A 12,202-nucleotide genomic window follows, 5' to 3' on the forward strand; every position below is an offset into this window, starting at 1 on the left:
CATACATGTTGATACTTCATTGGGGGTCATAAATATATCCAAAGCGTGAATTTGACTTAATAAAATATTGAACTTAGCAAGCAGCCAAAAAAAATGCTGATGAAAAGTTTTTGGTTTCGAGAGATCCTATAGCTACCTCTAAGTTAATATATCATCTATTTGCATTTAAATTTCATGCACTCTATTACAAGAACTCTTGCTTCTTTCTTCTCTTCGTATAGTATAATGGAATCGATATCTTCTATATAGTATTAGTTGATTCATGTACAATTAATTATCGGCTTTTAAAATTGCAAACTTCTTTACTTTAGTCAAGTTTCTGGTATATATAATACCTGCGTTTGACTAAAAGTTACCCTGTAGTCAGCTACGAGTACTATTAACATTCTTTGTAATAAGTCTTTGTATTGCTGTCATAGTATTCAATTACCTGTGAACAACTACACAGGTAATTGCATGTACAATCAAATCTGTGATTGACTTGAAGATACCCTTTATATTTATTTAGTTTAAATTATTAGATAATTCGCCTCTAGAATAGAGATTCGTTTGACCTATTAAAAGTTCGCTTCCATTCAAAAGTTGAAGAGCTGCAAATAGTATTCCCAAATATGTAAATTTATATTTTGTAGAACTGTTATCAACTATAAACATATTTTGCTCATTGTATATATTCATGTTCCATAAACCCCTTCTAATCGATCGTAATGGGTATGCCAAAAGCAGCACGGCTTCCTTTCGTAGAATGTTTTTTCTTTTTTCGCTCGGCTCAACGTCATGCATAGAAATCAAAATTGTATGTTAAAATATTTTATGGGTGTGCCTCAGAGTCGGCATCGACGTCGACGTCGACGTCGTCTTCTGTTCGTTCATTGTCATTTGGCCGAGAAGCAAAGCATAAACACCCAGCACAACATGCACACAGCACACTCATCACACACACACATGGCTCACTCATCACACATACTCACGCAGCCACTTACACTCACACAGTTTTTGCAGCTTTTGTCGCTTGCAGATTGCAAATTCTCTGCGTGTACACGACGATGAAGAAGAAGAAGAAGAAAATATAATAAAAGTGAGTTGTTGGAGCACAGCAATCGCTTTTGGGCTCAACAGGAAGCTAAGTGAAACCCTTCAAGGATAACCAACTTTACAGAGCACAAGGCAGAAAGCTAGAGAGAGAGAGAGAGAGAGAGAGAGATAGTTGGAGGCAGAGAGAAAGAGTAGGAACACTTGGGCGCCTTTACAGCCTGCCTTTGTTTGCTGCTGTTGCACTCTCTTAGTCAGAGTTTATGTATAGACTTTTAGCTCCATAAATAGTAGAATGCAAGTTAGGGCTTAAGATGCAGCAGAATGTAAATGGGAGCAAGATATTCTTTGAAAAATTCTGCATATATTATTTGTATATATTTTTTGCAATGTTTAATAACATAAAAAATAATATTTGTTAAATTGTTATTATGTAATAATAATACGAAATGTCATAATAATAGGAATATTATTAAAATATGTATTTTTTGTGTTATTAAAAATATGATTTTGCTATATTTTTTAAAATATATATTAAATGAAATTCTTTAAATTTACAATGGTAAAAATGTAAATGAACTTATAAACATATTTTTTGTGTGGCATTTTACCAATACATAAAAGAATAATCATATTTTTTTATGAATAACAATCGTAGAACCTTTCCCAACTGTATATACTGTATATAAATGGAGTGAATGTCCAAGTTTTGGGTCAATGTCTTATCTCTGGCTATGGTTAGCTGTAAAAATTCTCGACTTAAACTAAATAGAACAGCAATCATTAATATAAATCTAAAAAAAAAAAGTGTAAAATGCTTTCTTGAGCTGACAACAAAAGAGAAGCCGAATGCTATTTCACTTTCAAGGCGTATCTAAGAATACTAAATCACTTAAATTTTCAATGGAAACGAGGCGCACATAAACGCAGATCTGTGTACATTACTATATATATACATTGTATATACTTTACAACAGTTGCTACCAAAAGGCAACAAACATGCGATTATGAAATGCACTTGTAGAGCCACAAGGCGAGACAGAGATAGTCAAGCAGAAAGACGGATAGAGGGAGAGGAAGGGAGGTACAAAGGCAGAGCGGGAGCAGAAATAAAATCAAAGCAAACACAACAAATAAACAATGAACCCTAAAAAAAAAATCAGTTTGTTGTGTTCATTGACCTTTCCACAAAGTTTATCGTGTGCCCCAGCTAATGATAGCAAAAGCCACTTGACTTCCAGTTAGGGTCAGATGGTGTAAGGGGCGGGGGCGTGGCCATCAGCAGACTACACGATGGATGTTAGGCAAACTCATCAAAAATTCAATTGCAGTTTATTATTAATATTTTTTTTAGAGCTGTAAGCAAGTTGGATCTTTGGGTAGATTCCTATGAATAGCTAACTGTTTTTTCCTTGCCTTCGTTTTCTTCAGCCAAGCCAACGCGCTGCACACATATGGCAAAAGCCAGTTTTGGCTTAAATGTTATAGTTGTTGCTATTGTTGCTGTTGTTAGCGAGCTTTATGGAAAGCGCGTAAGCGCAAACAAAACAATCCAACAATGCGATTGTATAAAGTTTTTAATTTAATTTTCGTTATTTTTTCGAGCAACTTTTTTCCTCTCTTCTGTAACGAAGCAAGGCGAATGCGTGAATGGTAAATTGCACGAATATAAAATACAATATGTAATAAAAATTGCAAAGCGAGAAAAAACTGAAAAGCAAAGCCAGAGAGCAGTAAGAGACTTGATGTTACCCTGTAAAGGCAGGAAAATATTATATACATATAAAGAATATTATAAACTAAATAACTACATATTAAATATAAAATAAAAATACAGAAAATGGAAAATAGAAAATAGAAAAAAAGTTAAAGTTAAAATAGATAAACATAATACAAAATAAATGTTAAAAAAATATATATATAACATGTAAAAATGTAGAATTAAATAATAATAATAATAATAATAAATAATAATTAAATAATAATAATAACAAATAATAAAATTGAATACAAAATTTTTATATTAATAATATAATATAATATTCTTAACTCTTTTGAATTCCGATTTATTTATCAGTCAAACTTAGTCATCAATAGCATATTTACTTACACTCAGTTCTCGCATCAAACCGGTTTTTCTCTCAAAAAAAAAAAAAAGAAGAAGAATAGAAAAGAAGATTAATAAGAATTTTCAAAGAATGTGTTTGCCTCAGACATTTCTCTACATTCATCCATAAATAGATTTTCATGCTTCAATTTTACAACAAAGCGTCTTAAATGAATTTTGTTTTCTTATCACAAATAGCTACAAGCATTTATCAATATTTATCGTATTATTATTGTTCTTCGAAAGCCATACTCAACTGCTGAATACCCTGTAGACCTGTAAGTACTTAATATAGCGTGGGATATAAAATACATTAGGTATTATTTAATTTGTTTTCTTGAGAAGCAAACAACGTATATTAAACTAGTTCTATCCAGAGTATTCTATTGAATATATAAGCTTTAAGATGTATGTACAACATTTATATACATGTAGAGTATCTACCCGCTGCACTCACTGGATTTATAGGGTATTACAAATACAAATATTAACTGTGGCTTGGCGTGTCTGCCACCTCGTGGCTGCCGTTGACTGTTTTTTGCCGTCTGGTTGCGTGAGTGCGCGATTTTTTTTCTTTCTCCTCTTTTTTTCATTTTCTTTCTTCGCCAAACAGTTTGGCCCCCCTCATCGCCCACTGTTAATTGATAATCGAACAACAACAATTGAGTATAAATTGTTATTGCCCGCCCAAACAAACTATGAAAACTATGCCCAACTGCTCAGCGCTGCAAATGGACAAGTGCCCAAGTTGATAGTCAAAACTTTATACATATATATGTATATATATAGGCGTCTATAGCAACATAACTCTCGATTGCCGTTTTGTTGTTGGCTAAATCGAAAGACTGCGAAACACGTTTCGCATTAGCGAGATTTTCAACACAATAAAACGAAATGAAATTGTACGAATCTTAATTCATTTGTGGATTTCGCTTTTATTTCACTCTTGACGACAGCTAAATTAATTATAGTTTAAGCTGTTTCGCGTGGCTCTCTGTATGTGTGAGAAATGCTGTGTTGTTTAATGCAACAACAACAACAACAGCGACAATCAAAACAACCCGGCAGCTAGAGGAGTTGCTTGTTAATTAATCACAAAATTGCAATGTTTGGTTGTGAAATAATTTGGGAGTAAGGCAAAAAAAAAAAAGAAGACTATATATAAAACATAAAGTATTATGTTAAGCTTAACTATAAACTCTATGCTGTAAATAAATATTATATTAAATAATATTAATCTTCATCTAAGTAACTATATACGTCAAGTGCTTGCCATATCTCTTAGTTCCACTCAAGCTGTTTTTTTTTTTTATTATTGGTGAGTCAGTTTGTTTCGTCTCGCACTCGTATCGCGTTTATATACATACATACATATAGTATATAGTATAGTAAACATGTTTGACGTTAATCTGACAATTATATAAAATGCAATTCCCTTGATAACTGAGCACTTAGCTGGTAGCTTTATCTCTATCATTGTTTCATTTTTTCTCATTATATTGTATTCACAATTAGGTTTATCTATCTATAGATAGATTCTACCATTCTATTCAAATCGTATTGATATATTGTTCGTTTACATTTACAGGGTGACTGGTGGCTGGCGCGCAGCAAGAAAACCCGTCAAGAGGGTTATATACCTTCCAATTATGTGGCCAAATTGAAGTCTATCGAAGCAGAACCGTAAGTATTTTTATAATTATATAAAAGTAAATTCAAAAGAAGTCTAGAATAATGCCATAAAATAATGCATTTATTTATTTATGTTAAATAAGTGTTTAATGAGGATTTTTGAGTGGAGAAGCGAACTTGTTGTACAGGTTGTTATATTTTCAGAAAATACATATTATATCATTGAAACGCACAGAGTGTTTTAGTTGGGAGTGACCGACTAAAAGATACTGTGAATCTTGCATTAAAGAATAATACCTATGTTTTTGTTAAAAAAAAAAAAAAAATTATATCTGCATAGTTAAAAATATATAAAATTTGAAAAGATGGCGAAATTCTTTGCGTTAATTCAGCCTGTGCGACAACCAAACTGGCCTTGCGTTGTCATGGTTGTTGTCTTGGCTAAACGGAAACGGCCTGAAAGTATGCAATGCTTTTCACGTCGACTAAAAATTGCTTTGATTTGCATATAAATCTTTTAAAATTTTTTTTTTTTTTTGCTTTGTTTTTATTTGCATTTATTCATGTTGTTTTTTATTTATGCTGCTGCCGGGGCAATTGGCAAATGTTTATAAATTTTTTTATTTGTTGCTATAACAACAAATGTGGTGCGTGTGCCTGGCGTTTATGTATGCTCATTTTCATATATACATACATACATATAAAAAAACATTTTTATATATGGCATGCATATTCAACAAAAAATCATAAAAATAACTGACACAACAGCTGCTGCTGCTGTTGGTTAGTTTTGATATTTGATGGAATTCGAATGCGGAGATTTCCTTTTCAAATAAAGCAAAAATAAGAAAAAAGACTAACTATTTTAACTGTGTCAATTGGTTCGTAAACAATAGACGCAGTTAATCTTTATTGACTGCAATTTAAATGTTAGAAACGTGCAGGGTAGTTTTTTTATTGTCTGAAAAGATGGTAAAAATTTCGCCAAAAATATTGGTTTAAAAATTTATTAAAATTAAAATTTGTTTTAGCTATTGGCTAGATCATAACATATAAACCATTTATATTTGTGTATTAAATCCTCGTTTGTCTATGTCCAACAAACTTCGCTATCTTCATAAACTTTTTCTTCTTCTTCTCTTTAAATGATTTCTTGGCATCTACATTATAGATTCTATAGATGTTATAAAAAGCTTCTATGCAAATCATTTCTGGAAACTATTTAACACAGTTTATACTGCCTTGTATCTACCCCATCCATCGCACTACAAAAATCAATGCCCATTCAGTGTAATTAATTTCCAATACTTGTCAAGCGCTCCTCGCCGGCAAAAAGCAATTAAGATTTGATAGTCAACCTTTATGGTCAGGCAGCTGGTTACATATCAATTGTTTATTTTGTTTCTTGGGCCAAATTGTAAACATGCTTCGATTACAGCTCAAACAGTCGGACGTCTCCGAGAAAAAAAAAAAATTGAATTTATTATTTTAAGTACTTTTGTTCAGTGTTTTGGTTTCCTCGACTCAAATGCTCAATCGTTCTGCTTGGCAATTAAATCGAACGCGTGTCAGTGTCAAGTGTAAATGACTATAAGCGACTAATACCAAATAAAAATAAAGTATAGACTTGACCCAGTTACACGGCTCTCGGGCAAAAGCCCTTAAATGATGAGCACATGTTTTAAGGATTAATTGAGGAGCCTTTTTGACACACATTCCTTGGCCACATGCGGCGGATGAAGCGCAGCCAGGCAAGAGAAATGCAAATACAAATTCATTGTGCATATTATATGTGCAGACTTAAATCAGGAGTGCATGACTGGGAAATACCCTTCTATGAGGCCAAGTTATACGCAATTAAAGAAATCGAAAGCGCAAAATGTAAATTATGTCTTCCCTCTAGCTCTTATGCTAGCTAGTCTTAACTCTTCCCTTAACTCTTATACCTTCTATCACTTATACTCTCAGCTCTAATACTTTCTCAGCTCTTATACCTTCTACCGACTAACGAGGTAATCTATTACTCTCAGCTCTTATACTTTTTTAACTTATATTCCTTCTTTCCCGCTCTAATACTAACGAGATAATCTGATACTCTCAGCTATCATACCTTATCCGCTCGAATCTTCTGCTACTCTCAGCTCTTATACTTACTTAGCTTCCGTCCTTCCATCTTTCCAGCTCTTATACTACCGAAATAGTCATATATCGTTTTATATTCATAAAATAAAACTAGCTTTACCGGTCTTATACATATAAGCTAATCTCTGTCTCTTGGACTCTCATATATTTTATAGATACTGATAGGTTCAGTATCCTGATCTCGAAAAATCTACAAGCTTCCTTCTGCCCATTTCCTACCTGTATATACCCTGTTTAAGTGTTTTAAATAGCCTCAGGGTATCAAAACTGTAAACCGAAAACGAAATGAAGCGATGAAAACAACAAAGAGAGCTGCATAAATTAATCGAAAAAGAGATCGATATATAATATTGAAACAGACAGCAATTCGTATACATATATATACAAATACATATTTATCTTAATAAGTGGCTGTCTGGGCGTGAGTCCGTAGGGAAAAGTTCATAAAACCGGTATATCGAACAAAAATACACAACAGAAAAATCGTCTCATTAATTAAATTTATCTCGTGTTTGTGCATAACGGTAAATCTACTCGAGAGACAAGAGACCTGCCCTCGCGCACTCGCTTCTGCTTTCTTCCTCTTTCTCCCTTTACTCTTTCTCTTTCTCTTTCGAACGCCGCGAGCCACTTGCATTTTAATGCAGCGCCTGACTGACAACAACTACTTAACAATGTTTATTTTTAATTGTTTTGAAAATTAAGGAATACCCCTAATCGCGCGTCTCATTTGCTGTTTATCTTAAGCTTAAATGCCCACGCCCAGTGCATTAGTTTTATGCATTTCATGTAGCATTTCTCAAGCCACAATTTCAAGGCCAAACTAACAAACACTCGAAACTGGTTGCCAATATTATTTTGGCCTAATTTGTGACCAATTGTTGTTGTTGTTGTTGTTGTTGGCTTTGCCTGTTGCTTGCCTTGTTGTCACCATTTAATTGTATGCATAACTCAGCATTACGACTGCGAAATTTCTTGCAATAAATTGCATTTAACCGTAAGCGGGCTACAGGCGACAGCATCCAGAGATTTCTTCTGCGCAATTTCTTTCCATTTCTTTTCTGGTCAATTTGTTCAGCAATTTCTTCTGAGAAGTGTGCCTCTTATTTCTTATTGTCATTCATTTGCATTGCATAATTTAAGCTCTCGTTGACATTAATTTCGTTGTTCGATTGGTTTTGGTGGTGCAAGCCTCATGCAAATGTTGATTTGGGCTGTACTTCCGTCAAGTCACGAGACTTTTTTTTTATTTTCTTGTTAACATAACTGATAACTGGATCTGTGCATATTGATTGGCTGCATTTGGAAATCTATTGCAAGAGCAGCGCCTGAAAATCCAGGGAAAACCCGAAACTCTTTTTAATTATGCATACATTTTCTTATTTGTAACTGTCATAAAAGAAAGTCGTAAAGGCGTTAAGTTTGAACAAATCTGAAATTTTAGTTTAGCATTTTCATCACTTTTATTGAAATAGATAATGAGCATTGAATTATATTCAGAGAATGATAGAAAATTATTACTACGGAATGCAGCACAAAAAAATATTTATTAATCGTAAAATATATTAATAATTATACGAAATTAAGTGCAAAAAGTTTCTAAGAATGGAACACACTTAAGAATGAAAAGAAGTTTATTCCATAAAGGTGAATTGTCGAAACGAGTTCTTGGGCAGAAGAACAGAAAAGAAAGAGCAAAAGTGATTCGGACAGTCATGCGGACAAAGAAGCCGAGGAATGCGAATGGAAGAGAGACATTTTGTAATTTCTGAAAATTACAGATTAAAGCTGGAGTAAAAGAATCCCGAAGGTGGGAATCACAGAGAGAGGCTCGACAATGAAAATTAGAGAGAGGTTGAAGAATTTGAAAGACAGAAAGAAGTTGGAGGAATGTAACAGAAAAGAGAAGCTGGAGATGTTGGAATTCTAATGAGAAGGTGTTGAGAAACAAAGTCAAAACTCAGAGAACCAGAATGACTGAAAGAAGTTAAACTGAGGCCATAAAGAAGTGCCAGAATGAGATATGATAACGAAAAGCTAGAGATTGAAAGTTGTAGAGGGAAAGTCAACATGGAGAATCACAGAGAAAAGCAATCAAATCTGTGAGACCGAGAGAAGTTAGTGAATGAGAATCATGGGAAGAAACTGGAGATAGAGAGACAGAATGAGAAGAATTAGAAGATAAAGCAACACGAAGAAGAACGACAAGGAGACAGAAGGATAAATAGATGTACAAACAGACTCAAAGAGCAGCCCAACAGGGAATTTCAAAAAGAAAATTAAAAGAGATCTAGAAAGAAGAGAGAGCTGAAAAAGAAATGCCAGCTGAATAGAATTTGGAATGATATCTATATAAAACATTCACATTTGATTTATAAGTCACATCAATAATAAGAGATATTCCACGACTTGGGTTTTAAGCTAACATTCGCTCAATTCGTAAATATTTCTCCTAGACTAATAATTTCAATGGACCCACCTTTAACCGCCTAACCTGCCATAGTCGTATAATGCCCATGGAATAGGGCGTGGTCTTGGAACAGGTTCATGTCAACAGACAATTGGCAGCAATAGTTCGTATGCAGTCGTCGATGTGGCGATAGATGTGGAGCCGATGATTTGGAGCTTTTGTGACCTGTGCTGCAGAGCGGACAGAAAGCACAGCAAGTGTTACCTATGTAGGTCAGCAGATGTAGATGGAGCTGGGAATGCGTAAGGGGGAGACATTGAACTGCCTGATGACGTCAGCAAATTGAATTGAAGACTTAAGCAGCGCATTTTGGACCAGTCGAGGCTAAAAACTTGAAAAAAATTCCAATGAATTTTCGGCGTCTCTCGTCAGTTATTTGTTATTTTTTTTTCTGGGGAAATACCTGGTACTACGTTAATTGAATGCGCTTTCGTTTTATTTATATATGACTTTACTTCCGTTGATAAGAAACAAAAAACTGCGAACACAAAAAACTACTACAACTACTATTTGGCAATTGGCTGAGCGTTGGAGCCGTAAATTCACAAATTGCCATTATCTGACCACATAAATCGCTAATAATGCGCCATTCCCATTGACTGTCAATGAGCCGATGTGCAGGAGGCGCAACCAAACGCAAAGTTCGCAAATAAAAATCGGAAGTTCTACGGCGCATTGAACTCGAAAATTTGTTTGCAAAATTATAAAACAAACCCACAAACCTATAAAAAAATAGATATAGTTAAAAATGATAGAGCTATATAATTATATTATCAACACGCAACAGCCCATAAATCACTATAGAACAATATTCCAGATGGAATATATATATATATTATATTGTATGTCTATCTATATGTATATATTCAGCTCTGCCAATTTAGTAAGCTGCGAGCGTTTCAATTGAAATGCGAAACTTACGCAAGTGCAAGTCTAAAATTCACAACTACAATTAACATTTGTTGTTATTATTTTGATGCTCGTTCAGGAAGTGTTCAAAAGAGAGTATATTGGCTTTTTAGTTTTTAGTATTCTTCATATTCGTTTGGCTATTTGTATGTGTGACAACAGTTGGTTTTGTGTTGTTATTTTGATACTCGTTCAGGAAGTGTTTAAGAGAGCTTATTGATTTTAGGCTTGATTCTTCTTATCATCTATCTGTTTGTTAATTTGCATTTAGAGACTAGAAATCTTCTATAGTCCGGTATGACCTCTTCAGATGAAGGCTTTAGGTAGAAATTCTAGAAATTTCAAATGAATTGCTTTGTTTATAGGCGAATTTCTATTGACCAAGTCCAGATCTTAACTAAAAACCTTGCTAGGTGCGTAGTAATATGTACTTGGGTACTTATACTAAATCTTTCACAGTTGAACAATTAGAAACCGATCTATGTTCTGTATATCACATCGTCTCTTTATCATAGAGACGAAGCCTTAATCAAATTTTTCTGTTTCTTTCCAAAATTATTTATTTATTCGTAAATATATCATTTGTCAGCTTCAAAGTAATCCCCATCCCATTCCTCGATCCCATGTATAAAACCATTATATTAAGATCTTGTACGGATGTCGTCTTTATCGTCCACTTTGGACTAGCTAATATTTGTTCCTAGACCTAGCGCTAAGATCATCAAGTTCTGCAACAATGTTGATCTGGATCGGAAAACAAAAATTTTGTAATTCATTAGTCTGTACCTGAAGACGTGAACGAGTATTATGCAGCCTGATAATCACAGCCGCAATCTTCTTGCTTACTATTTTTTTATTTTATTTTATTTTTTTATTTTTTGCTATCCACTCGATAGCTGCCAGGTTAACTGATCCAATGAATGACATATATACATATATATTTATTTTTTTTATGTTTGTTAACGAACCTCATCTTCCGACACGGAAGGCGACGCCAGACGCAACTGCTGTTAATTTCGCAAACTTTTTTCCTATATTTTTTTTTTTTTTGCTTTGAATTTGTCGCAGCGAAATTTTGTTGTTAGCCAAATTTCAATGTCAGTGGTACTCGAATCTCATGTGCATATTAATGGCTTTATTTAATTGCTTCAATCCATTTAAATTGCATTTAAGTAAGTCTTTGTGACAAATATAATCGCTTATAATATAGGTAATCTTATCAAGTCTAATTGTTCAACTGAGTTTACGTATGCTAGCCTACTCCACATTCGCTATATATAGTTTTCACACATATATATCTGCTAATTGGTTGGCTTAATGAAGGTGAATATGCTAATAGATATTAGTCATAGCCTTGTTGTTTTGGATTTTTATATTGATTTATTTGTAGGGAAATTGGAAAAAAAACATGTGAGAAATCAGTTTCTTAAAAGACAATTTTAGGGAAAAAGTAAAACTTTAAATAAATAATATAAAAAAAAATTCAAAGGTAAAGTCAAGCTAAATTTGTAACGAAAATCCTTAAAATTCTTTTGAAAAGGGAAAAACGAAAATAAAGTAATGGGACATTTAGGAAAGAAATTCGGAAATGAACTCTAGAGAAATTCGAAGCGGAATCGAATTTGAGGGGAAGATATGGAATAAACTGCAAAGAAATACCCAACGAATCATCCAAGGATTTCCAAAAAAGCAAAGCAAATTGATAAAGAAAAAAATAAGCTTGATCCACTTTAAATCTATCTCTTAATATAAAGACATCATAATTGTCTTGTTTAATTGCCTGCTATTGACAAAAGTTTTCATTAATAAATCGACGATATAAATGTTGTTTATTTCTGTATGTTCATTGCGGTTTGTTTACAATTGTTGTATGTGTCCATTGCAATTGTTGTTATTGAACATGAAACAAA

General features: G+C 33.4%; 1 protein-coding gene across 2 annotated transcripts in view; it reads left to right on the top strand.

The window, feature by feature from the left end:
- Positions 1-12,202, top strand: part of Src42A (Tyrosine-protein kinase Src42A) — a 54,431-nt gene that overhangs the window by 4,981 nt on the left and 37,248 nt on the right. For both annotated transcript variants that reach the window (XM_089471728.1, XM_018012273.2), the window contains exon 2: positions 4,728-4,822. In XM_089471728.1, coding sequence (XP_089327854.1) covers positions 4,728-4,822 — 95 coding nt within the window. The remainder of the gene's footprint in view (positions 1-4,727; positions 4,823-12,202) is intronic.

Source organism: Drosophila arizonae, chromosome 5 (assembly GCF_054131065.1).
Source record: "Drosophila arizonae isolate 15081-1271.41 chromosome 5, UAZ_ARI_1.0, whole genome shotgun sequence".
NCBI classification, from domain to species: Eukaryota; Metazoa; Arthropoda; class Insecta; order Diptera; family Drosophilidae; genus Drosophila; species Drosophila arizonae.